Source organism: Mustela nigripes, chromosome 7 (genome assembly GCF_022355385.1).
Source record: "Mustela nigripes isolate SB6536 chromosome 7, MUSNIG.SB6536, whole genome shotgun sequence".
NCBI classification, from domain to species: domain Eukaryota; kingdom Metazoa; phylum Chordata; class Mammalia; order Carnivora; family Mustelidae; genus Mustela; species Mustela nigripes.
Window position 1 is genome coordinate 54,130,133 of NC_081563.1, and position 27,859 is coordinate 54,157,991.

The 27,859-nt window shown below is 41.7% G+C and overlaps 1 protein-coding gene and 1 long non-coding RNA gene across 4 annotated transcripts in view; one reads left to right on the forward strand and one right to left on the reverse strand.

Moving 5' to 3' along the window:
- Positions 1-23,304, forward strand: part of LOC132021488 (uncharacterized) — a 175,844-nt gene extending 152,540 nt beyond the window's left edge. For 2 of the 3 annotated variants that reach the window (XR_009405355.1, XR_009405354.1), the window contains exons 3-5: positions 16,452-16,599; positions 18,187-18,285; positions 23,015-23,304. This is a non-coding gene — a long non-coding RNA (uncharacterized LOC132021488). Of the gene's footprint in view, positions 1-16,263; positions 16,390-16,451; positions 16,600-18,186; positions 18,286-23,014 lie in introns of those variants that run through there. The other variant, XR_009405353.1, reaches the window with a different exon arrangement.
- Positions 1-27,859, reverse strand: part of ANTXR1 (ANTXR cell adhesion molecule 1) — a 212,953-nt gene that overhangs the window by 115,002 nt on the left and 70,092 nt on the right. Inside the window, exons 9-10 of the mRNA XM_059405947.1 lie at positions 23,335-23,395; positions 13,372-13,470 (exon numbers count right to left, since the gene is read on the reverse strand). Of these exons, the coding sequence (XP_059261930.1) occupies positions 13,372-13,470; positions 23,335-23,395 (160 nt within the window). The remainder of the gene's footprint in view (positions 1-13,371; positions 13,471-23,334; positions 23,396-27,859) is intronic.

Below are 27,859 nucleotides of genomic sequence, written 5' to 3' on the forward strand. Positions count from 1 at the left end.
GGCCTGCTCTGGGGAGCTGGCATTTTCTGTTCTGAGAGGGACTGTTTGGTTTGGAGCCTGTTTTCACTTTACCACAAAAATGAGTGACTTTTTTTCTCTCTCTCTAAACAAAGGAGGGCCATTTGGTTTCCATAACTCACATCATCTGACTCCTTCCTGGAACGTCCTCTTGGGAAGTGGGGCACAAAGCTTTCCCCCTCAGCTGAGCCACGCTTGGCTCAGGGGCCATGCCAACCTTGCTGCCGCCTCTGCCAAGGCCAGTGGTGTTGGGATGTTTGTGGGACCATAATCTACTCTGAGGATGACAGAGTCCCAGTCCCTCTGTCCACTGGGCAGTCATTGCTTGTTAGCACTCAGTGGGCAGGGCGGGTGGAGACCAGGAGCTAGACCAGCTTGGCTCTTTGGCAAAGGGGGAGAAGATGAGGGAGGGGCAAGGGTTTGAAACCAGAAGTTAAGGGAATTTTTAGATGATCTGTAGATATAAATTTCCTTGCCTTTTGCCAAAGATATTTCAGAATTTGGTGCATACACTCGGCATAGGTTAATCTAAAACATGTGTCTACAAGAATCTGATAATTGAACAGAAGCTTGATTTAAACCAGGATTTGGAGATCAGTGAGTGGCACTACACCAAACTGTCAAACACCCTAGGCTTGAGAACAGGGCACCCCTGAGGGTATGCACACAGGGCACAGGGTGGGGCCAAGTACCCACACATCCATCTTATTCTCACATATGTCTGTATCCTCATACGATACTGACATATGTATCCACATATATGTCTGAATCTATAAGTTCATACTGATTTTGTCTGACACTATACACTCATGGTCTTGTTGGACATTACTATTACTTATCATTTACAATTTGGGAAACTGTGGCTCAGAGAGGTTTGTTGATTGAATTAGTGTTGCACCACTAGTACATGTCAGAGCTGAACTTCAAACCCAGGTTTTGTTGCAATGATTTGCCCAAGGTCAAGCTTGCTTTTTTTTTTTTTTTTTTTTTTTTAATTTTAAAACAGATGTACTTTAAACTATTAAATGAAATTAAACTAGCTGGCCATTTCACCTTGTCATAATCTCACAGCTGATTTTGTGATACAGCCCGACCTATCCCAGGAGCTGAGTCTTTCTTTTTGTGACCTGGCCACTTTGGAGGCAAATGGTTAAGATGTTCCATGGGCAGGGCTGGAGGACACTGTCTCCTATGGGAAGGAAACAGGATTGAAAAGCCCCGTGGTCAGGTTCAGCCACCTTAAGAGAGACAGCCATCTACTGTCATGAACCCACATTCCAGAACCATACACTCAAATATGTACATTCCCAGGTTTTGACCTTGGATCAGTATAATTCTTTTCAGATTATTGAAGAAATTCCCAGAGTTCCTCCCTGCAGTTGGTGACTATCTAATGGATTTGGGATAAAACCAGGATTAAAATTCATTAGCTAATTCAAACACCAATCACAGCGAATCCTTTTATAGGCTGATTAAATAATTCAAATATTTTTCAAGCCTTGGCAGTCTTTTCTTGATGTAAATATTTATCTCTGGTCAAAAGGACAAGTGAACCCTTTAGTCTTATCTGGCGGAACTTGTTGAAACCCTCCAAAAGCTGATGTAAGCTCCACAGCGGAGTTTACATTCCTACTGTTACAAAATAGTGAAGGTTAGGGACCAAATGAGCTCACCCTGCTCTTTCGCCCAATCTCCTCTGGGTCTAGGGAGCATTTTCAGGGAATCCCTGAGCCAAGGATAACTGTTCAGCACCAAATTATCAGCTGGTTTGGGAATGTGTCTGAACGAAGGGAGAACAGACAGGCTGTTTCTATCTTCTCGCTGACTTCAAGAGTAACCAGCTTTTTGAAAGAATGAGGCTTTTAAAATGCTGTGCAAAAACCTGAAATAAAATGATATTCAGCGCGACTCCAAGTTTGTGAAATTCCAAGCATCTGGGTTGAGCTCTCTGGAGCCCCAGCCAGAAAGGAGGTAGATGATTCCCCTCCTGGGGCTCCTGCAATGATAATTCACAAACACAGAGATCTTACTGCAAAGCTAAATGGAGCCCATTGCTTAGAGTGGAAGGAAATTAATATTTCTTGGGCATGGACTATGTGTTAGGCCCTGGGCGGGGAGGTTTTCGTAAATGGGTGAGATAACAAGTCTATGGATTTTCTTGATAGAAGACATTAAACTCTACATTAGGGAACAAAGCAGAGAATTTGAAAGTGGAGAGAATGGCTTCTACTTGGAAAGGCTGAAGAGTGGCTCTGAGGTCAGAGCAATGAGAAACAAGAGTCAGAATGGGAAGCGATGGTGTGTGCAGGTGGTGGAGGGGCAGTTGGGAATACTCCTCAGAACACAGCACATCTGCTGTAATGTCCTCTTGTCCCCAGCTGAAGCCAGAGTGGGGTGCCTTTAATAATCACAGAGCCAAGCTGGCCACCATCCTTCTTCTTAGGCATGACCTGCATCTACCCACCACTTCCCTGGCCTGGAATTATTGCAAGGTTTCCTTGGAAGCCCTCACTGGCTAGTTAACTATGAGATCAGGCAATGGACTTGGCCAACAGGTCCCATGTAAGTTCCCTGGGTCTCTACATAACTATTTTACCAGTCCCTGTAGGTTACAGGTATCCAGGATATGTCTTTTGGTTTGCCTTCCTGCCTCTGAGGGTAGGTTGGACCAGGATGGAGAAACAGGGAGCTCATTATGAGCCTGGGCTCAAGTTCCATCACAGCTGTGTCACCCACTGGCTACGTAACCCTACCTGCAACCGAGAGATCTCGCCTATCAGATGCGATTCATACTCATTTCATAAGCTGATGTCATTTTTAATGAGATTATAGCATTAAATGCTCAGCATTTAATAAGCACTTGACATGTCAGCTGTTATTCCTAAAGTGGGGTACTGCTAGGTTCATTGGCTTTGAGGCACCTGAAAAACACAAAATGTGAACACATATGCAAACTGAGTCTGTCTAGCAACTTATCTACCAGGTTGTATCAGGGCTAGATGGTATAGGAGTGACAAAAAGAAAGTTCTCTACCCAAATAGGATCTGTGTACACGTATATAGTGCCGTGGTTCTCTGATGGGGTGATTTTGTCCCTGAGGGGACAATTGGCAATGTCTGAGACAGTTCTGGCTATCATACCAGGAGAGAAGTAGTACCGGTGTTTAGTGAGTAGAAATCAGAGATGGGACTACACATCCTACATGGCACAGGGCATCCTTCTCCCCCTCAAAAGGAATTATGTGGGCCTGAACGTCGATAGTATCAAGGTGGAAAATCCCGGTATAATGAATATCACGCTTTATAAATATGTATTTTGCCCATCGTAGAGGGTCCTTTCAATCTTACTGGGTGGTCTATGGCCCCTAGGTATTGATAGAATGTTCAGAAAAGTCCAGAGTTGTTATAACTCAATGGGTAGAGGAGGGAGGAACAGCTTGAGGTTCATTGCAAGACACCTGGTTGGAGTAAGGAAGAGTGCCTCCAGCGGGGTTTTAAGGGTCCAGATGTTCCTGGTGGTAGGAGGCTTAGCACCTGAACCACTCTGTTTGGTAGAGCTTTATAGCTAAACGAGGCTTAGAGTGGGAAGAAGTGGCACTTATATTGCTGCCAAGGTTCTGAGCTGATGGGGACGGGAAGGCTGTAGAGTAAGAAGACCTCACCTATAAATAGCAATAGATGACTCAGGAGTCAAGTGCAGTCTTAGAATAAAATGAAGTGCACTATCCCAGTCATCATGTACACAAGGATTGAGATTCCATCAGGGCCCCAGGAGAAGAAGTTAAAAAAAAGAGACCACAAGTTCATTCCCAGAGAAGTATAGGGATGCTATCCAGCAGACTTGCTTATCTCTGGATTGTCTTTTTTGGGCATATATGTTTCCCAGTCCCACATATGGTGTGACCTTTGTGGTTCCAGGCTCACTGGCTTCTGGAACTGGTCCTCAGCACAATTAGTTTGATTTCTCAGGATGTAAGTGATTTTCTGCTCCTATTTTCTGTTATTTTTATTAATTATAAAGGTAATACGTGTTTAGCAATATAAGACTCAGAAAAGTGAGTGTGAGAAACAAGTAAGAAGTCTGAAATAGAGAAGTACATAAGAAAGAGATGAAAATCCTTGGTAATCCTAACTTTCAGTGATAAACACTGTTACTGCTCTAGGGTACACTATTTCAGGATTTTTTTTTCTATGCATATTATTTTTTACATAATTGGAATCATACTACACATAACATCATGGTATTTGGCATTCATCTTTATCTGAAGGTAACAGGGATGGTGTATGTATTGCAAGAAAACTAAATGAAGGTAATGGGGCCCAAGACTCTTGCAAAATATTTTCTCCTTTCAACAAATCTCCAACAAAAACAATTCTTGACTGGTTGACATTTATAAAACTTACAAATTATCTTCTAAGCAAAGCATCATCCTTTAAAAACTGAGGTCAGAGTAAGTGGTACACTCAAGACAGCTGTAATCTACTAAGAATAAATATATTTTTTAAAGCTTTGCTTTTACTTGGTTGAAGACAATTGCAGATTCATGCACAAGCTATGTGTCTCCTGACACACAAACTCTTGCAGCTGTGCACAATTAGTTTTGGGAGGGTTTTACCTTTGGAATTGGGATGGAAGGGCAAGCCTCCCGAAATGGCTAGAGACTTCCACACAATCAGGGTGATCGATACTGACTGCTTTTAAAAGAACACAGACCTATATAGAGACTCAGTGAAGAGGTGGGAAGGAGACCCCAGGCACACACTTAAATAACAGTGGATGCCAAGGAACTGCTACAGTATGCACACTGGGGGCCAGAGCTGAATTGCATGGAGAAAGGATCCACAGATAGCATTCTTTTTTTTCCTTTCCCTCAGCAGCATCCAACTTTTTCTCTGAATGGGTGTTGAGCAAATATTTAAAGAATGCCAGTTTAAGGGGTGGGGTGGCATAGATTGTTAGCCTGCCTGGGGTTCTCCTAAGTCTGGTCCAGCTCTGACTTTTTTTTTTTTTTTTTTGGACCCCTTCTCTTCCACCATCCTATTGAAATGACAAAGGAGCAGCATTAAGTGAGGACAAGCAGGGCTTATGGAAGTCCAGGCATTGGGTGCAGAAGTAGAGGGGTCCAATTGTCCCCATCAGGATAGGCAGGGCTGGGGCAATGACAGTCTCAGTAAGTTCACAAGCAAGGCTTTCTTCCAGCCATGCCTCAAAGGAGCACAGTGAGTGCTAAGTTCATGTGTCGCTTAGAATTTTCATTTGGGAGGCAACTGCATGCATGGTAGAGTAGGGACAAGGTCAAGGGTGAGTCCATCAGGCACGGCCCTAACTAACTTTGGGCTGTGTCAATTCACACCCTCAAGAAGGTCTTTTGTCCTAGAATGAAAATCCTTACCACCTGGTTACCCTGGGATGGCAACCCCTCCTTTATTTCCATCCCATCCCTGACGACTGGGGCTTTTGTCTGACCAAGCAACACTCCAGTAAATTTCCACTTACGATATTTTTGTCTGGGCCTTAATGGTGGGAACACACACTCACACAGTCTTGGCAGGAGCCACTTCAGAAATGACTGGCAAAATCGGAGCTTTTTCTGAAAGCAGGGGCAAAGGGGAGACACTGCCAGATAACACGAAACTCCTGAAGTTCAAGGGAAAGGGGCCAGTCAGGGAAGAGGTGCTTTACCTGTGAACATACAGTCAACTGCTTACATTGACACACTAGAGCCTGGGCTCCTCCTTCTCCGGTCCAGGGCTTTCTGAATTTGGGAGGGCTTTTTTTCTTGAACTTGAGTTCAAGTCCTGACTCCCTATTCATATGCTCTGTGACCTTGGGCAAGTAGCCAAATCTCTCTGAGCTGAGGTTTCCTGCCTACAAAATGAAGGGGAGTCATGGGAATCAGCACCTCTCAGTGAGGTATATATCAGGGTTAGGTGGACATTTGGGATCAGGGGACCCAAGGATCCGTGGAGATCTTTGTTTTGGAAGTAGTCAAAAGCCTCTGGATCACCCAACGTCCAAATTGCTTCTACCTCTGGCCATCTAGGTGATCTTGGGGCACTTCTGAGTTTTAGTTTCCTACTTAGCAAAAAAGGGATACAAATAACTTGTCCCTCACGTGGGTACTGTGAGGATAGAATGAGATAGAATGGGGAGGGCCCAGGGTTAGGTGCTCAGCAATCAGTAGCTGCTATTACTTAAATGAATCTTTCTGGAGACTGATGTGCAGCCTGACTCAGCACCTCGAGAAGAGATGCTCCTTTCTGTCCCTGATTCTGAGTTGCCCAAAGCGACCGTCCACTATCATTTTATGACATCAGCACCTCCCCGGCATGCATCCAAATTGCTCTAAGTACCTTTGACCAGAAGATGCACTACTCTTTACCAGGGAGAAAGGAAACAGTAGGCTTTTGTTTGGGAAGTTTGCCTTTGTTCTTCTGCCTTCCCTCCCATCCCCCGTCATAGGTACATTCCAATGATCTCCTTAGGGTGCCTGCAGCAACCCCAGGGCCCATGTGTCTTCTAAAAATGAAGTATAGTTTCTGGATAATTGGACAGATTTTTAAAAACAAACACATTGGGACTTCTACATTCGAGTGAGTGTTATCTCTGGTCCCCTTGGGAAGCTGAGCCCCTCTTTGGAACTCTTAGAACTGCCTTCATGACTAATGTTCAATTTGAAAGAGTATCTTCAAAGGGGGCAAAGTTTTGTCCTTTGAGAGTGAACGAAAAGTAAACCAGAGCCATGCCTAGTGAATAAGACTGGAGACCGAGCTGGGAAATAACATTTTGTATCAAAAAGTAAGTGTGCCTATTAAGCCAGAAAAGGGATTTCTCACAGGGCCTATACGCTGAATTTTAGTGAGTTTTAAAAATCAGTTTCTTTGTTTATAGTCCTACCTCTTACCTTGCTACGCAGCCCCAGGATGGCCTAGCATGTTTTTCATTATTGCATTGATAAAAAGCCCATTTTTAATTTACTGCTCATTAGGATGGATCATTTCTCAGCTCATACCCTAGTGTTTCCTTTTCAGCATTCTAATCTCTCTGCAAACGGATTTCCAATTGAAAGTGGATCTTTTCTTGGCACAATATGTTGAATACCGGAGTAGGAAAAAGTGCGGCCAGAATAAATAAAGTTTGTGTCAAGATTTCCAAGATATCTTCTTGGCCAGGAGTGAGTTCAGCGTGGTGATTGGAGAACTAACCAAATGCTAAACTGAAGATGTGTGCTAGGTGTAAATAATTAACAAGGATTTTAAAATTAAATTTTAAGCAACTGTAGCTGTTTTTTTTTCTTGTCACATAAGAGACATGATTGTAGAAAACTTAGAAGAAAAAATTTGCATGTAATAAAAATTAATAGTGGTCTTATTCAGAGGTAACTACTATTATTTGCGTGTCTTTGGTTATAATAAACATTTTCCATATGTTTGCTGACCACTACTGTAATTGTAAATTTCCTTTTTATAGCTTTCATCCATTGATGTGCTCCTTTTTTTTTCTTAACTGATTTTAAGAGCAGTCTGTATATTAGGGTTATTGATTCTTTGTTATATATCTTTCAAATAATTTTGCTAGTTTTCTGTTCCCTTTAGATTTTTGAGGGGGAGATAAGAGAAAAATTAAAAATATGCACCCAAACTATTAAATTTTCTCTTTATTCTTTCTCTCTCCAGTGATATGCATATAAAGCCCCCCAACTAGAAAATTATGTAAATGTTTATTTTTGTTTCCTTCTAGAACTTTTATAGTTTCATGTTCACATTTAAATTTTTCATCTGGAATTTGTTTCGAAGTAAGTTATGAGATAGAAATCTCACTGAATTATTTTCCAAGTGGTTAGCCAGTTGTCCCCACACCATTTTGGGGGAGTAATCCATTCTTTTCCTGCTGATTTGAAAGGTTGCTTTATTTTACATTAAATTCACATAAGTGTTGGACTCTGATTATGGACTTTGTTTTTCCTGTTCCAATGCTCAGTTTGCCTTTTGTGGTACCAGTTACACATCGTTTCAAAGACCAATTACCAAAGCTATTTTATACATCTTAAAAATCAGGCAGGGCAAGTTTCCACATTTTTCTTGGCCATTCTTGAATGTTTATTCTTCCATATAAAGTTTAGAATTATTTTGTTAACTTAAAAAGTTCCATTGAAATTGTTATTGGGATTGTTTTAAAAGTAAATATTAGTTTGAAGACAACTAATGTCTTTACAATATTCACTTGCTGCTCTACTTAACAATAGTGAGAGTCATAATTATTCATTAACCCCAGCAGCCAACAATGATTGACTGCTATGTGCCAGGTCCTGTTGAAAGCCCCACTCCCCACATCTAAGCCTCATGGCAGTTCATGAGAGAGGAGCTGTTATCACTATCCTCAACTTACAGAGAGAGAAACTGAGGCATAGAGATGTTAAATAACTTGCCATAGTCACTTAGGCTTAGGCTAGGATTCTTTTCCTGGGTGGTTTGGTTCCATTGATTGGGTATGGAGCTATACTGCTTCTCCATTTATTTATATGTTCATATCCCTCACCAAGTTTTGTGGCTTTCTTCCTACATATCTTCACAAGTTTGGTTATATTAATTCTTATCAGTTTTTCTTTTTTAAACATTTTATTTATTTATTTGACAGATAGAGATCACAAGTAGGCAGACAGTCAGGCAGGGAGAGAGGAGGAAGCAGGCTCCCTGCTGAGCAGAGAGCCCCATGTGGGGCTCGATCCCAGAACCCTGAGATCATGACCTGAGCTGAAGGCAGAGGCTTAACCCCCTGAGCCACCCAGGTGCCCCTCTTACCAGGTTTTTTATGTCATTACTCTATGTCTCCTGGGATCCATTCTAATTGATCTTTACTGAACTCCGACAAAGATACTGATTTTTTTAAGGGAGTTATTTATTTCAAAATTATCCAGTTTAATAAACTTCTTATTAGTCCAATAGTTTATTGATTCTCTTTGGTTTTCCAGAAGGATATAACCATCATTCTATTTTATTTATTTATTTAATTATTTATTTAAAAGATTTTATTTATTTATTTTACAGAGAGAGAAATCACAAAGAGGCAGAGAGGGAGACAGAGAGAGAGAGGGAAGCAGGCTCGCCACTGAGCAGAGAACCCGATGCGGGGCTCGATGCCAGGACCCTGGAATCATGACCTGAGCTGAAGACAGAGGCTTTAACTCACTGAGCCACCCAGGCATCCATAACCATAATTTTAAACTAATGATGTTTGACCCCCTTTCTTGTACTTAGATCTCTCATTAGTTTTCTTGTGTTAATGTGGTATCTATGGCATTGCCCAGTATAGTAGTCACAGTGGCTATTGACATTTAAGTTTAAATTTCATTTACATTAAATGAAATAAAAAATTCAGTTCCTCAATTGCACTAGCCACATCAAGTCCCCGGTAATCACTTGTGGCTTGCAGCTATCATTTAAGAACATTTCCATCATCACAGAAAGTTCTACTGGATGGCTGCTAGAACTTTCAGATCAATATTAAATAAGAATGGTGAAACAGGCTGAATTTTCTTGTCTTTATTTTCCAGATCATGCATGTCATCTTCCCCTTTGTCTAATCACACTGCTAAATCCATCTATTAAATTGCAATTCAGTGAATAAACTTTTTCAACTCTAAAATTTACACTAGATTCTTCTGTAGATCTGCTTTTGTTAAATGGTCTTCCCCTTGGTCTCACTGATCTTTCTACACACTTTATATATGTTTATTTACATGATATTTCAAATTGTTCTCCAGTCCCGTTTTCTTGCTTGTTCTGTTTCTTTCATCCGTCTTCATATGGTTGGGCATTTGGTGTTGTGAGCCCTTCTTCATAGGAGTGTTGTATGTTGGGTTAGATGGGCATTGCCACTGCCAGGGCCAACGGATCAATGGTCATGGACACATTTTGGGGTTTGGTTCCTGATTTGGTGCTTCTGTATCATGTGGGTGGTAGAACATCTTATCTTTACTTCCCTGCTTCTTTGAGCCACTAAGCAGCTTTTTCAAATCTAGTTAATGTGTGGTATAGCCCATCGGAGCGGAATTTCTGCAGGCAGCTCTGCTCTTGCCTGCTGCCTTGCACAAGCTGATGTCCTGTGTCTGCATCAGTGTTGGGATCTCGGCCAGCAGACTCCCAGGACTAGAGCCTCCACAGCTTTGCTTCCTGCTTAGATTTTGCATTCCCTTTTTTGTTTCTATACCTGAGGGTTTCCTTCTTTTGAGCAGGGTCACACAATATAATTTTTTAAAAAGATGTTATGTATGTATGTTTATAGAGTGGGAATGGGGCAGGACAGAGGGAGAGGGAGGGAGAGGATCTCAAGCCGATTCTGTGTTGAGCATGGAGCCTGATGTGGGGGTTGATCCCATGACCCCCAAATCATGACCTGAGCCGAAATCAAGAGTTAGACGCTCAACTGACTGAGCCACTCAGGCACTCCTGCAACTTTTAAAATCATATTTCGACCAGAATTTCTGGATCTATTATATTGAATTCAGGTCCAGAAATTGTTTTAGATTTCTAAGTGGTTGATTCATTGATTTTATTTTATTTTATTAATTAATTAATTTTTAAAAGATTTTATTTATTTATTTGACAGCGAGAGAGACCACAAGTAGGCAGAGATGCAGGCAGAGAGAGAGAAGAAGAAGCAGGCTCCCCACCGAGCAGAGATCCTGATGCGGGGCTTGATCCCAGGACCCTGGGATCATGACCTGAGCTGAAGGCAGAGGCTTTAACCCACTGAGCCACCCAGGCGCCCCTATTGATTTTATTTTTAAGTAAAGGCAAGGAACGTGGGAGAGAAGTAGGTATCAACTTATGCTTTTTATTTTCTGGGTTATGTTTATCATCAAAGAATATATTTAAATAATTTCTAAATTTTGGCATTAATAAGTTGGCATTTTGTTTGTGCCTTAAGACAATAAATGTTTAGGGCTGTTCACAGCCATTTAAAAACATATCTATATATCTGCTCTATATCTTTAATTTTTTATTATTCATTCGAAGACTTAGAAGGTCATGTTAGCATGTTCCACTATAAATCTAATTTTTCAGTTTGTTCTTTTATGTGTAGCTTTGGGTTTACAGAATCTGCTGTTGTGTTATTTGTCAAAGACTCTGGGGCCTGCAACACGTTTGCACTGGCTGGAGCCACAACAGTCCTAGCTTCATTACTGGGCCATTGATTGATCTTTTTCTGATCGATAATGGCATTATATTCTCTTCCTGTTATAAAATCTAATGCAGCATTTAGGAAAAAAGTCTATAAAGAGGAAATACATGCCGTCAAAATGAAAATAGATAATATCTTAAAACTTGGGATCTAGAGAGAGGAAAGGAGAATGGGAAAAGTCCAGGAATCTAAATTTATTTTATTTCACAGAGGTGACTCCATAGAGACTGTTACCTCCATAAGGCTGAGAGAAAAATGTAGATTTGACTATGTTGTATCCTAAAATGTATTCACCTCTTCTGTTCTCATAGTTTCGTGTTCATACCACTTACTGAATGGAAATGAGCGGGTGAATTAATAAACGAAGGGCAAGGTGTTTTTTTTTTTCTTCCAATTGCAGTATTTACCCCTTAGCGTACTTTTAATAACCGTATATTTGAGTATGGGAGAGCTTGCTGAAGGAGGTCATAAGGCTGATGACTGCCCTCCTCGGCTCCAAACTGTCAGCACGGGGGAGGCGGGGGGGAGCACAATTAGACTGTGGCTTCAGCTAGATCCCTACCCCTAACGCCTTTATTTGTTTTTGAATATTAATGAGGTGGAGAGCCTGTGCTGGTTTTTGCACATGTTAGGAAAGTACATGTTAGGAAAGGAAGAGAAGAGGGAGAAAGAGGATGAGCTGGGTTTCCCAAGAAAGAAAATTTCGTAGAGAAGCTGGAGAAGAAGCCTGCAGAATGTCCCTCTACCAACCCAGAGTACATCCACGGTTCATGTTATGCTAACACAGCACCTCTGTGTAACCTTCCAGGCAATGGCCACGCTGCATCCTGTTTCTGTTCATCTTTAGAGGGGGCTTGGATCTGGAGGCTTGCTTGTCTGGGAAGCCTACATTGGAAGACTTGACATCTTTGAGGTTAACCCTCGGGACTTTATGACCTGAGATTTGGGCTGAGAAGAGAGGGCAGGTGTACTTGAGCAACATCACAACTGAAAAGGGAGAGAAAGGAAGAACTAGGTAGAGGGCACAAGTCCAGCCTTCACACTATGACTAGCCAGAGATTTTTCAAAATGATTTCGAATCGCATGCACTTTTTGGATATGTGAGAGCATCTCCAAGTATCAAGAAAGTGGACTGAATGTTTCAGATGTTTGGAATTATTCCAAGGCCAGGAAGTCCAGATGTTTGTAAGGAAGCCAGTGCCTACTCTGTTTAAATATTCAAGGGGGTTTTCAGAGGTTAAGAGGAAAAAAAAAGGCATGCCCCTCAATTCTTCCTTTTTAAAAGCAAGCCAGCACCTATGCCATAAGGCTATAAGGAGACCGACCCTAAAGTCACTGCTGAGTCAATAAACGAGCATCTCCTTGTGCTCCATGATCCTCCTGCCTCCCACGGCTACTGTGGCACAAAGATGTGAAACATTTGGAAGCACACAGCATTACACAAAATGTAGAGTATTCTTACCATTTGTCACTGTAGATAGTGAATCAATAATTATGGCTGTGATGGAGGCCAGATGTGAATAATAACCAGGGCTCCTGGCCATCTGTCCCCACCATAACTAGACTTCCCCTCCTCTTCTGGACAGCCGCACGAATCCCACATGTCTTTAAAATAAGAACTCGCCTGCTACAAATGTCTTGTAAGAGTGCCAGTGTTATGATAATTCATTTTTCACATGAGACACACATCATTTTCCTTCCATATTCCTGATTTCATGTCAGGTATTCACCATGATGAGAGTTTCTTGGCTCTTCCAGGCAAGAATCATCCAGATTGGAAAAACTTCCAGGATCTACACATCCAAACCTAACAGTTTGGCTTTGGGTTTATTCAGAATTAATAAATTTAGACCATCTATTTTTCACTCTCTGACAGTACCTAGTCCTTTGTTAAGGGACATCCTCCTTCCCAAGCTCTAAGCACCTAGCACTGCCACCAGAGAGAGAGAGCGACTTAGCGCCGAGGCTGGCAGTCTGAGAATCAGGTGCCCTTCTGCCTTTCCCAATGGAAACAAGGGCAGATTCAGGGCCAGCTAGGGCCCTACAGGAGACCCTTCCATCAGGGAAGGCCCATCTCTGTGTGGTCCCTTGTGGGGGACTGGGCAGATGGAGCTGGGGCTCCTGTCCCCGAAGCGGGCTGAGGAGACCCACAAGTCTGTAAGAACTTACTGAGTGTCACTGAGTCGTTGATCTTGAAGCTGCAGAGGACCCTGTCCACGTTTCGGGCATGTCGGAAGCCGTTTCCTCTTACAACGACTTGAAATGATTCTGAAAGGAAAAAGGACAAGTCATGTTATCAGACTGCAGTCCGTCATCCTTACATTTTCCATCTGCCCAGATGTAGGGCAATTGTAAACTGTTTTACCAAGCTTCAGATATTCGGACACTGGTTCCCATTGGAACCCCAAACCATGTGGGTGCCTTTTGCCACTTACCACCTCCTTCTCACTAGGTGTCCATGAGGAAGGCGTACGACGTCTTACTTTGAATTCCTACCTTCTTGCCTTTGCTCTTGCTGTTCCTCCTACCTGGAATGCCCTGCTTCCCCCTTCTCTGTGCATTCAAATCTCACCCAACTCTCCAAGTCCTGGCAGTATTAAAAGCTGTGATACCTGCAGTCAGGGGGCCATGGCAGAGGGGCTCTCCACCTCTCCTCCAATCAACTCAGCATCTCTTGGGTCTGGAGTCCCCTGAAAGAATTTCTTTGGAGCCTGAGGTGCTTATTTATTTATTTATTTATTTATTTATTTATTTATTTAAATCACGGCCTTATGACAACCCAGTCTGTCTCAAATGGTGTGGGAAGGAATTATGTGCTGTCTGGTGGTGGTGTCTTTTCTTCCACCACTAGAAAAATGTTCGATTAGGTCAGGAATGATCTGATACTGCTTCTGGCCCTCCTGTCTCTGCTGGACATACAGCATAGGAGCTAGGATTATGTGGGAATGGTTGTACTTAGCAACAAGTCAAAGTCTTGCTTATCCAGTGGCCACTGTCCTGCATTATATACTTGAACTGACAATGGCCCCTCAATGTAGCACTGGCTTCTCTCTAAACAGAAGAGAGAATGTAACTTGCAGGTCTCTGGCCCTGCAGGTTAATTTCACATTGGCACAATGCAAGTTGAACTCTTATCGGTTGAGAAAATCCTTATGGAGTAAAAATAATGATCCTTCACAATAGTCTTACAAAAAGGAGAAAACCCAGCTAAGTTATTAGCTAAATGTTTAGAAATACTTGCTGAAGTTTGATAGTAACTAATAGTCCATGCTCTATTTTCTTCTTTTTTTTTTTCAGTCCTTTTTTTTTTTTTTTTTTGTACTATGTTATGTTAGTCACCATGTCATTCTTCTGTGTATAAAAATTGGGGTTTTGGATTATGCTGCGTGGTATCTAAAAAAGAAATGGACTAAAAGTCGGAGGAAAAGGCAGTATTTGTGAAAGTGGATCCTGAACTGTAAATCGCTATTCAAATGGACACCTTTGTTGGAGGAAGAATGGATTAAGAGAACTAGCATATGGGACTCTTCCAAAGTTTAATGTCACCTTCATTCCCAGGAAACTAATTTAGAGATCATGTATGCCAAGATAAAAATGCCGGATGCTAATTGCTCCCTCATCATGTGCCAAGCCCCGTGCTAAGCCTAGTATATGTCCAAGGTCATTTCAGCCTCACCACAGCCCAGGGAGGTACGAATGATCCGAGTGGTGTTCGGTAATTTGTCCCAGATCTCATGGCTAGTAGCTGTCAGAGGAGAGCTGGAATCCAGGTGTCTTGGCATCAAATGCCATGCCCTGGGGACGCGGCCATTATGCTGAAATGAATCCTCATTGTCTTGCGACATGTGACCAATTTAGAGATTGATGTGATTTTTTAAAAGGTTTATTTTATTTCAGTTTCAGGCAAGTTTGCAGAAAAGTGAGGCTGGCCTGGATGGGGAAAAAAGAAAGTGAAACCCAAGCAAGAGAACTCAGAGGCACCCTCTGTGCCACGAAGAATACTAGAACAGAATGCTTTTTGAAGTATGAAGGACCTTAACAATCAGGAAATTGAGATTTGACATTTTAAATGACTGGCCCAAGGTTATGTAATTTGTAAGCAGCAAGGGGGGGGGGGTTATCTGAGTGTTCCCTGCCTTAGTTGTGTACTGTAGTAGTTCAGGTCATGAGCAAATGGTTTTTCAGGATCCCAAGTCCTCTGAATATTAAGGATTAACATATGCATGTAATAGATGTTTCTGCACGATCGCCAAGTTTAGATGGATGGTCTTAATAATTTTCCTTAGAAGCCTGCCAGGCATGTAGCTGATGCCAGTTGCTCCAACACACATTCTGTGTCAAGCATTGTGGAAGAATCTTAGTATATCTTATTTACTCCTTTAAGCCAATGGGAAGCCTATGGAAAGCTATTTCTGTTTTTTATTTTGAATGTCAGCCATCCAGCAATCTGCCGTGGGACACTTTCTGCTGATGCTACATGTTTTCGATCTCACTGCTGTGCTCCTTCTCTTGTTTCCTCAAACCTTAGCGGAAGGAGACAAGACTCTGGAAATGCAGGCCCCGTGCCAAGCTCTCTTCTCTAACACCATGTTCTAGCATTACGAGTTCAGCTGCTGAGTCCTCTGTTTAAAAAAAAAAAAAAAAAAAAAAATTGCTGCCCACATGTCTGCTGGGCCTGACCTCAGGGTGTTTAGAAAGAAAGACAGCCGGAATCCCTGACGTGGCGATGTGGTGTCAAGGGAACCATTTAACCCCCTCGGCCAGGGGAGAACATGGCGGCCACGACGCTGGGCGCTCGGGGAAGCACACCGGAGCCAGGGCGTGCTGCCCCCGCTGCTGGGGTCGGTTTCTGTGCTCCTGCGCACATTTGGTTTCCAGAAGAGCCCCAAGGCCTGACCCTGCAGCCCAGCCCGACCGGAATGTCAGCTCTTCACACATACAAGTTATGTAACCAAACTGTCTCATGACTCCGCCAGCCAGTGAGAACCAGGACACGGGATTCCAGTTCATGCACCCGGAAAGCCCTGAGCCCGCCTCTCACGGTCTGTACGGCTCCGGGTCTTCAGGCAATTTGCCTGTTGGGTGACGGCTCCTACAAGCAGTGCTGAGGGACTGGAGGGTGTCAGGGAGGAATTTCTACTTGAAAATGATCTTCGATCCCATGTTTAAAGATAGATATTCTTTGAGGTACATGTTTATTATGATTCTTTTGTCATTTTTAAAAAAGATTTTATTTATTTATTTGACAGAGACCACAAGGAGGCAGAGAGGCAGGCAGAGAGAGAGGAGGAAGCAGGCTCCCTGCTGAGCAGAGAGCCCGACACGGGGCTCGATCCCAGGACCCTGAGATCATGACCTGAGCTGAAGGCAGAGGCTTTAACCCACTGAGCCACCCAGGTGCACCTCTTTTGTCATTTTATTCTCAATTATAATTTAAACTTCCTGATGGTAGAGACCATCATTTCTGTCTCTTTAAAATTTGGGCTGTGCCTAACCGAAGGCTGAGTCAGCCTCAGTACTGGCTGAATACATGAGTGACATATCTTGGTATAGAAAGGGAGTAAAGAAGGAGAAGGCGGTCATTCATTCGTGTACAGTCAGGTCTAGTCCTGCTTATTTTCTGAGGCTTCATAAAGCCAATGAATGGAAAGATGCTCGACACCATTAGTCGTTAGGGAAACGTAGATCAAAACCACAAGGAGCTATCACTTCATACTCTCTTGAATGGCTATAATAACCTAGAGGGACAAAAACAAGTGTTGGTGAATCAATCAGACCCCTGATAGCTTGCTGTTGGGAATGCAAAATGGTGCAGATCCTTGTTCAAATGGTTTGGCAGTTCCTTAAGAAAGTAAACATAGTTACCTTATGACCTGAAAGTTTCACTCTTACGTACATATGCAAGAGAATTGAACATGTATGTCTGCGCAAAAACTTGTACTTGTATATGCTCATGATAGCATTATTCATAATAGCAAAAAAACAGAAGCGATCCAAATGTCCATCAACTAATGAAGATGGTATTCAACCAATGGAATATTATTCACCCACGAAAGGAAGCAAGTTCTAATACATGCTATGAGGGAGGAAGCTTGAAAACATTATGCCAAATGAGAGAAGCCAGACACAAAAGGCCACATAATGCACGATTCCATTCCATTTCATTACCATATGAAAAGTTTAGCAAATCCATAGAGAAAGAAAATCAACTGGCAGATGCCGGGGCTGGAGGGAGGGGGAAATGGGGAGTGACTGCTTAATGGGTATAAGGTTTCTTTTTGGGGTGATGAAAATATTCTGGAATTAGATAGTGGTTATGGTTGTACAACTTTGTGTATATAATAAAAACCATTGAATTGCACTTTTTGAAAGGGAGAATTTTATGGTATGTGAGTTATAGCTCAATTAGAAAAAGAAAAAATAGAGTCTCTGAATAGTTGGATAAACTTACTCTATTCTCTTCCTTCCTTTTTTTTCTTTTCTTTTTCTTTCCCCCCCCCCTTTTTTTTTTAAATGTGGAAAACGTAGTTTTAAGATGACCTCAGTAAAGATCACCTTTTCTCCACTGTATCTGAAAATGAGACATCTGTACGACTTCCATTTACTCTGGTCCTCTAAGACTTTTGTGCAAAATTATTGCTACTATTGTTTTACCTTGCCAGTTAGTTCAAATTTGCTTTCCTATTAGATGCTTAATGTGACAGGAAACATAAATATAATAGAGACTGATGTGTGTTAAGTGCTTTCTGATACTTAAATTATTCTAGAACTTTTTAATTTTACAGCTATTTAATTATAACAGCATATTATAAAAGGAAGTATGAGTGCCACAGAATAACTTGGGTGTAAAGTATATAATTTGACAAGTTTTGACATATGTGTGCAATCACAGGACAATACCACCATCAAGATAGTGAACACATCCATCACCCTCAAAAGTTTCCAAGGGCCCCTTAGTAATCTCTCACTCCTGCTCCTCCCCAGGACCAAGCAATCACTGATCCCATGAAACCACTCATCTGCTCTCTGTTGCTCTAAGATAAGTTTGCATGACCTAGAATTTCATGTAAATGGCATCATACAGTAAGTAAATTTTTTGTCTGGCTTCTCTTACCCAGCATAATTATTTTAAAAACTCACCTATAATTACTGAAATTTATACATAGTCTATTCCTTGTTATTGCTGAGTATCATTCTTTCACGGGTAAACCACAATGTTTTCATCCATCATCACCTGTTGATGAACATTTGAATTATTCACAGTTTTTGGCTATTAAGAATGAAGCAGGTATAAACATCTGTGTGCCGGTCTCTGTCTGGACATGGACTTCCTTTTCTCTTGGATAAACACCTGGCAGTAGGATGGTCAGGTCAGACCATAGATAGGTGTAAGTTTCATTTTTAAAGAAACTGTCAGGACTATTTTCTGAAGTGATGGTGTCATTTTACATTTCTATGACCAGTGTCTGGGAGTCCCTCCTCCAAACAGAAGCATCTTTAAATGCAAAGGAAGGGCCAAGCAGAGAATGAAAAAGGCCATTTTACACTGGATTTTAGCCAAAAGGCGGAGCAGTGATGAAACAAGCCATTCTAAAGAGGTGCCTAAGGGCTAGGCCTGAGCTCTTTGAAAAACAATGAAATGTGAAAGAAATGAAACCACTGTTTGATGTTGCCTAAAACTGTCTGCTTTAAGCATCTAAGGCCAAATGGTAAACAGGAGGCCTAAAACCGCCTTCTTTTGTGCAAACCCGCCCAGTTTTACTACCAGCAGTGGGAAACAACACAGTAGGAATGGTACGATTGCTTCTGAAAGGACAATGTGAGGAGCTAAATATAAACTCCTTCCGTGTCTGGAGTGCAACAACTTCATGTGTAGAGCAGTTGGCAGGTTGCACACTTGATTCCAATTAGTTCCTTCCTGGAGAACTTGCTTACTACATAGAACACTGAGTGATTCAAGTTTCAGGCCAACAGAGTGGGACCGGAGGGAAATTATACTTTGGCAGAGGGCACATTTTCTGGAAAGGAACTAAACAAGGCAAGGCCAATCTAACAAGGGGGTAAATCCCCTAATTAGAGAGGCTAATCAGCAAAAATATTCGATTAAGAACTTTTTAATAAAGAGGCAGAATTATTTAAAAGCAGGTAATGGCAAAGGGGCTCTAAAGACTCCCCACAGCAGGTGACTTCTTATGTGTTTTAAAACAGGAACTGTATATACATTAAATACAGACGCAAGCACCATGCAAAACAGTAACCATATGCTTGGCCTGGGTATTGAGGTGATAGGGAATGGTGGGGAGTATGGTGAACTCTAAAGAGTCCATGCTTCTTTTAAAAAGGGAAGTTATTCAGTCTCAGTAATCATCACCTTGCAATAAATGCAGGCCTAGTGTTGCTAGATTTGATTTTTAAAAGCAAGGTGGAAATCTGAATTTTTAAGTAAAATCAGATTTTCAAATGCTAGCAATATATATATATATTTTTAATGTAGTGTGGATCAAAAAGAACCTGTGTACAGACCAGAGAAGGCTTGTAGGCTGTCCATTTATAACCTCTGGCAGTGGAGGAGTTCTGGGAAGTCTCCAAATAGTTAAACTCATGACATTGAATGAAATTCTTCTTGATTAGAAGAGATTAGACACTCTCCTTACTCCCTTTCCCCATTAAGACTTCCAGTTAAAATGCAAAATAGCTCCAGGTGTACTGGATTCTTTGCCATTAAAAAAAAAAAATCGTCCATTAATGCTTCAGCTGGAATTGAATTAAGACTTTGGAAACTCAAAGTCATAAAGAACATCCAAAGGGGGACTGCATAGGGTTACAGAGGGCCACTGCTCACATAATTCTAAGGGTGGAGAGTTCTGACCATCCACTCCGCTGCTGGAAAGTTTTAGTTGTAAATGTTCCATGTGTTAAGCCAAAATTTGCCTCCCTGCTTTCCTCCCCAGCTTCTCCATGGTGGTCTCCTGAAGCTACACATAATAAGCATAATAATTCCTTTCCACACGGGAATTCTGTAATATATCTGAAGATGCTCTTGGAAGCGTCTCCGTTCTGTGTGTAAATCTCCGTGGTTACTTCAGTCCTTCCTCATTCCACCAGTGTCTCATCACCACTCCTGTGGCTCTTGGAGCAGATCTCTGCTACAGTGCCTCACGTGTGGTTTGTGCCTTATCTGAACACGTGACTGTCTTCCAGAATAGATCGCGAGGGTCATGGGTGGTTGGGAGCAAGCTTTCTGCATTTGTGTACCCACATCTTTTCATATTGCGTGGTACCTCGTAGACAGTAAGCATTGAGGGAAAGAACGAAGGAAGGAGGCTAGGAAGAAAAGAAAAAAGGAAGGAAAGAAAAAGCAAGCAAGGAAAAGAAAGAGGAAAGTAGGAAGGGAGGGAGGGAGGTAGAAAAGGAAAGAAAGAAAGTAAGTGAATGAATTTTTAGCATTGTTTCCAGAGCCATCATCTCTTCTATGGGCTTGACTTTGTCAGCGCCATTTTTAAAATGTGGGACTTGGAACCATGGTCTGAACATGGAATAATAAGACATGAAATTAGCTCTCTTAACCTGGACAATGGATGACTATTGATGCACCCTAAGATTACATCAACATTTTTTTTCCCCTCAGAGGTATTCCTGTTGGCTCTCAGGATAGCTCTCTTTCTCCTTTTGTTTTCTTTTTCCCTGAAAGAACGGCTACTAAGTCGGGTCTCCCTAAACTGGCATTTCAACCCAAGTTCCACACTTGGTATTGGTCCCATTAAATTTCACCCTGTTATTTGCAGGCTGACCTGTGAAGATATGTGTTGGATCTCAGTTTTGTTGTCTCCCCAGTGCATTATCTCGCTGCCTCTCTCAGAGCTAGATTTGCTGTCACAACTACGGCTGTTGCTGTGTTGTCGGTGACAGCCAACTGAGGTCATTGTCTTGGGGGAATGCAATTGTCAGCATCGAGTGTCCAGAGCAGGACAGGCCTGGGAGGAGCTCCGTAGCATGGGCTCTGCTGGGGGCCCAGGAAGGAGTACAATTCACAGAGACAGGCGGGGGCTGAGAAGAAAGATTTCTAATGGAAGTGAATTTCACCTTTTCAATAGATTTTTCTAGGGCTCTGTCCCACCATGATACCTTAGAAATGCGGACACTCTGTTGCTTCCTGTTTCTTTTTGCCTCCAACACATACTGAATTAATCATTTTGCAGGTACTCTAGAATTTTTCAGTGTTCTCCCTGGTTTTGTTTCAGTAAAGAAAGACATGGGCATGCTTTTCTTATCTGGGTATGTTATCAACATGAGGATTCTCACATTGACCTTCAATCCTCATTACAATGATGTTGGTAATAATAATGTCCCCTCGTTCTGTACAGCAGGTGTCTTTTCAAAGCTCTCTCATGTAAATCCCTGGGGCTTTGCAGTAGCCAAATGAAAATCACCAAGTGAGTGTCCTCAGGTCTACCTGACAGGTGTTCACTGCCATGGACAATGAAATGGGCTCCAGTGCCTCAGGAAAGCCACTTACTCCAGAGAATAATCAGTAACAGACCTTCGGGGGAACCCATGGTAGAACTTCTGGTGTCATGGTATCTTTTGGAAGTTTCCTTTTCCCTTTGTAAAGTTATTCTCTAAATATTGTGTTTTAATCCTTAGAATTCTCACTCAAGAGAGCTGGAAGCTTGCCTTTTCCAAAAGCTAGAGCTAGCTTCCATTACTGTGTCTTGTATTAATTTTTTCTTCATAAAACATAAAGGAAATAGAATCAGATAGTTTACTCTGATACAGGAAATTATTGCTGGCCTATAACATATACAGTATTGCAGATAAGCCAAAGATTGAAAAAATACAAAAGAAAGCTTCCTCGGATTGGATTGACCAGAGATTTGTCTATTTTATTGGTTTTACCGAAGAAATAGCTCTTGCAATGATTTATCAGTTTAATTGCTTTCATCTGTTTAAATTTATTAATGCATTTTAATCTATTTTCTTACTTTACAAATATTTTACTTACTTCCTAATTACTTATTTTTCTTTTCCATTTTGTAAGAAACATTAAAATCGACAAATTTGCTCCTGTGGACCCTTTGCTATGTTCATCAAGTTTATCTATGTGGTGCTTTTATTATCTCACATCTCAGTGGTATAAAAAGGAGATGTTGGTTTTTACTACTCATTGACTCAAGAATTATTTTGGAAGCTATTTTTCTGTTGTCCAGCTGGTGGAGGTTCTGTTTTTATTTTGGCCTTGTTCTATCTTTGGCCATCAGTTCCTGATTTTACTTTAGACAGTTCAAAGGTGTGATATTAATTTCTTATGGTTAAGTGAAAGAGGTTAATCTGGGTCAAATAGGCAAAATCAGTGCATTATTTGCTGAGGAAATAAAGATTCGAGACATTCAGCCAATGTTCATTGTCTGATGGACCATCTATTAAGTGCCAGATACTCTGTTAGGCAGATAAGATTGTCTGCAAGAGGGGAACTGATATGTTATGAATTAACAGGAATTGTATTAATTGTCTTTAGACTTTCTGATTCACTATGAAGTTACAACACATCCAGTTTGCACAGTGCTAAACCACAAGTCTGGGTTTTCTTCAAGGATGGGGTAATTGCATAATTAAGGAACTTCCCTATTTTCTAATTATTTTAAAATGAAGGACCCAAATAAATCGGGGAGGTGGATTTACCTGGAGCTAATGAACCCTAATTGAGGCTCCTCACTGCACAGACCCCTGATAAGGTCCTAGTATTGGGTATATGCGGTCACATGCTTTTGTCAAATTTGAGAAGGTAAAATTTTTCACTTCTTTTTCTTAACAGGTTCTCCTGGATCAGCTCCACTTCTTTTCAGAGCAGGATATTGGCAGTGATGTGTAGGAATCTAGTATTTCTGCAGTACTCTCGAATTGGTTCCCATGAAAGAAGAGGATTTGGACAAGCTTTTTCAAACAACTGATACACTGCTTCTTTCTTCTTTTTTTTTTTTTTGCCTGAGCAGAAAATTTATTTGGCCATTTCTACTCTTCTTTCTACCCTCCTCCTTCTTCTGCCCTGTCTCCCCTCCTCCCCACCACTTAAATAAATGTGATTTGAACTCAAAATACCATCATTTCTAGGAGATTATTTTGTATTTAATTTACCTCCTGCACATATGGTGGATGGTTCAGCTGCTAAAATTTCGATGCAGGACTTCTTCAAAATCTAGAAAGAGAGGAAATCAAAGAGTCAAAGCACAGCTTACTTTATTAGAAGCAGGGTTTTGCTTTGAGTTACCAAGACAGGAAGGTTCAAGGATCTTATGCTGTGGTGGGTGGATGGGTGGTAACATCTTTACTAATATTAGTAACATCAAACATTTAATGAGCCAACATTGTGCTACATGCCTCTGGGTGTCCCCATTAGAATTATTCATTCATTTGTTCTTTCAGCAGATACTTATTGAGTCTATGATATATCAGTCTTGGTTAGGGAGACATTTAACATCTGGTTAGGGAAATGGGAGTTACACTTGAAAATATAAATAATGATGGTTTGTCACTGTGGTGGTTGCCAGGGTGAAGGGGTAGATAGTAAATCTGCAGAGTTCACGGGGAAAATCATGGAGGCTGTTAAACTGGGATAGGCTTCATGAAAGCTGTGGGTGCTGAGGGTAGGACTCTGTCAAGTGGAGAGGAGTGAGTTAGGAGAGGGTTGGGATCCAGGCAAGGAATCGCACAAGCAAAGGCGAGAAGGTAGAAATACATAAACCTCTTTACCTGGAACACAAGGAACTTGAAAAGTAGAAATGAGAGTGATGATAGGTAAAGCTGGAGAGGTCGGATGGAAAATCGTTTCCAGATTACTCCGAGTTCCCCTTTTTATTAGAAAAGTCATGGAAAGATGTTTCAGGAGAGGATGTTGACCTGTTGTGCCTCACTCTTTGGACCCCGATAGTCTTATTCAAATGGAAATGGACTCTTTCCTCCAGAAGGGACTTGTAGGGTTGAGAAGAGAGTGTCAGGGAACCAATCCCATGACCGCACAGGGAGTTAATCAAGGCTGCTTTGGGCCAAGCAGGATATCTGCCTGGTAGGATGTAAGCTTCTCTCCACCATTTATGAATCCTGTGTCTTGCAGAATACTGATTCTCAAATTTCATCCAAGCATTTTAAACAAGTATAGGACACTGAGTTAATTTACCAAGCAAACGAAATCTCTTTATTTGGGCCTTAATTTGGAAATTGAGATGGTTCAGAGGGCTTTGAAAGAAATCATTTCTCTATTTATGAAAGGGGCATTTGTTGAAGGAATTAATAGTGAAATGATAACATTGAAAGTCTAGAAAAGAAAGCAAGCATCTTAGCATTGAGAAACACCCATTGATTTGCACTGATGTTTTTATATATGCTTCTTTGTCCCATCTCAAGTGATACAGACAACACGAGATACAATCAAATGAAAGATACAATAAATTATAAAAGGAGAGGACATGGGTTAAAATAAGGAAAAATAAGGGGAAGACGAAGTAAGGAATGAGAATAGCGTAGAAAAAATATACTGGAAAGACCTTATTTCCTTGCTAGGAGTGGCTCATGGATTTAGTTCTAAACTTTCTAGTAGCAGATGAGAAGGTCAGGCAATATTTATGAGAATCTCAATTGGTGAAATAAAAACAAATCAGTTTCTCCGAAGAGATAATATTTACCCATTCCAGAGAGAAATCTGGGCGTCCTCATAGAGAAGCATTGTGAAAGGAAATGGAGAACATGCTTTAGAAAATATCTGATATACAGATGACAATACACTAAAATGCAGTCACTGAAACAGGCTCTCACAAACACATGTTTTGGGTAAATCTACAGACGCGAAACTCATAAGAAGCACTATTTCTTTTTTTGACAATTCTAAAGTTCAGGTTTCCAGCTAACTTTTCCTGACATCGCTTCCCATTCTTTGTACAATCTGAAGGCATCTTTGTACTTTGATTCCTCTATTTGTTTTTGGCTTTTACATGATTCCACAGTAGGGAGCAATTTGTTCCTATTTGTCAGTGCTTGCTTTATTTCTTTGGACTCTGGTTTACCATGCCACAACGCCAAACCTCAAACACTGGTATAGTCTCAGATCCTCGCTGGTGCGGGAGCCCCTTCCGACAGCAGGCACACACGCACTGAGCTCCCCAAGTCCATGCCCATCTTGGGTAGAGTGCGTGGTCCTCACACACCTGGCCCTAGGGAGCTGGTATCACCCCTGAGCTCCCGAGTTCCCTTCACTGTCATTCTGACTTGGGATCAGGGACTCCAAGGATCTATGCGGGACATCCATGTTTCCCTCCCTGCTGCTTCTCCACCTTCCACATTCCAATGGTTTATCCAGCTCTTTAGGTCTCTCATGTAGGTAACAATGTCCTAGGATAAGGGCTTGCCAGAATCCTGGTGTGCAGGGACTCATCTCCCACATGACGACTGTCCTACTTGAACTGCGAGGACTGTCCACGCCCTCTCCCGACCATGTCTGCTGCCCGAAGAGCCACCTCAGCCAGTGGCTGCCTTGACTGAGGGAGGTACCGCCCTTCCGCATGTCCTTAGGCACAAATCTCCAAACAGGACACATTGGGAGAAACAGAATTAACCCATATGGAAAAACTTAGTAAACAGTGGCATTAGAACAACACAAAGCTTTTTTTTTTTTTTTTTAATGTTTTAAATAAAATTCCTCAGGCATTTGGCATCTCTTAATAAATCATTTTATCATCCACAACTAAAGATTTCAAAATAATCCCAGAATTAAAATTGAGCTATTGGATCTCTCTTGTCCCCGTTCCCAAACTCCATCAAAACACGTAAATGAAGTTTTCGCCCATGTAAGTTCCTGACTTGGAACCAACAATTTTGAACCCACTTTTAATACTTAACCAGGGATTTGGTAAAGGAAACACCCGTGAATCTCGGGCCACAAAGACACACCAGCAGGTTTTGTCATAATAAACACACGCTGTATTATTCTCTTGGAGCGTCTGCAATTAGTTGATAAATCTAAGGAGTGTATGAAGGGCCAAAAAATGTCAGCCAAGCACTGTGATTCAATCCAGTAAAAACACAGCTTTCCCAATCTTAACTTAAAACATCTGGAAGGGACGCGTTGCAGCCAGTAAAGCAAAATTTATCAGTGAGGGGGATGGGCAGGATCTGTCTGGGACTGCGTCTTCTATTAGTTTGAAATGTCTGGCTTTAAAAGGTAGGAAGTCATGATGGCAGAAGGTGAATCTGGGGGTTCCCTCGCTCCCTTGCAGCCAAGACTATAATCAGTGTGTCTGAGCCGCAGCAGACAACAGGTCGGCTTCCGTGTCTGAAGACTGGATGGGGGTTGGGGGCGAGGGAGGAGAGGGTCTGTCCCCAACCTGAGCAGGGGTAACCGTGGAAGAGGTGCAGGTACAGCACGGGGAAATTGCTTGAGGGAGTGGAACAGACTCACACAGGGCCAGGGTGATGGCAGAGGTGAGAGACGTTGGCTTCTGATGGAGACTGGGCGAAGATCACCACATGCCTTGAGTATAATCCAATGTGAGGAGGGGCTCTTGGCCCTGGTTCTGTACTTACTGACCTATGGTCCTTGACATATCTTTTAACTTTCCTGAATCCTAATTTTGGGGAGCAGTTTAATATACAGAATATAGCCTGGCATCTGGAATCAAATTGCTTGGGTCAACTCGCTCATGAACGGTGTGACCTTGGACAAGTTCAAACAACCTCTCGGAGTCTCTGTTTCCTCATTTATAAAAATTGGATAAGAACAGTACCTACTGCAGAAGGTTGTTGACTTGGGAAGATTAAATGAGTTAATACTGGCAGAGACTGCAGCACAGTGCCCAGAACCTGGTAAGTTCTCAACTAATGTAACCATTATTCTTAAGAACTTGGGCTCAGGAAACAAGACAATATACATTTGGGCTCTGAATAGATTTATGTTCAAATCTAAGCCCTACCACTTCCTGGCCATGTGGACTTGGACAAGTATTCAAGCTCAGTTTCCTCTTCTGTAAAAGGGGTATAAGAAATACACTGACCTCACAGGGCTGTATGATGGTAAAATGAATGATCGATAATAAATGCAGAGACATTTAGCTTGTAAATCCATTTGGACTTAGGTGGTCAAATTCACATAGGACTGGAGAGTCGGGAAGGGAGTGACATCAAGGAAAACTGGTAGGGTTTTTGTCTCATAGACAGAACTATACAGATGTGATCAGTCAGTAGACAGTCATTTAACAACCCTTGGGCCACCAACCAACAAGTGCCCTTCATGAAAACAAGGCACCAAGAAATGTGCTCAGAACATTCTTAGCAGTAAAGCACTGAGGAGAATGTCTTGACATATATTCGGTTCCAGACAATGGTAGTGGATACTATGACTTGTGATAATACTGTTACAGCTACTTCTCTTGGCCAGAGAAAGTAGCTCATATATATTTCTATCCCATCACCCACCACTGGTTCTTGCTTAATTATATCTGCTGAAAAAAAAAAAAAAACCCAGAGGGAGGTTGATAATATTTTTCTGTCATCTTTTGGACAGATTTCAAAAAGAAGATAAATGGCAAAGCACATCTGAAATCCACGAAGAACTGTATCAATGCGATGTGTTGCTACTGGTATGGTTACGTTTGCTCATCTCATTAGATCATTG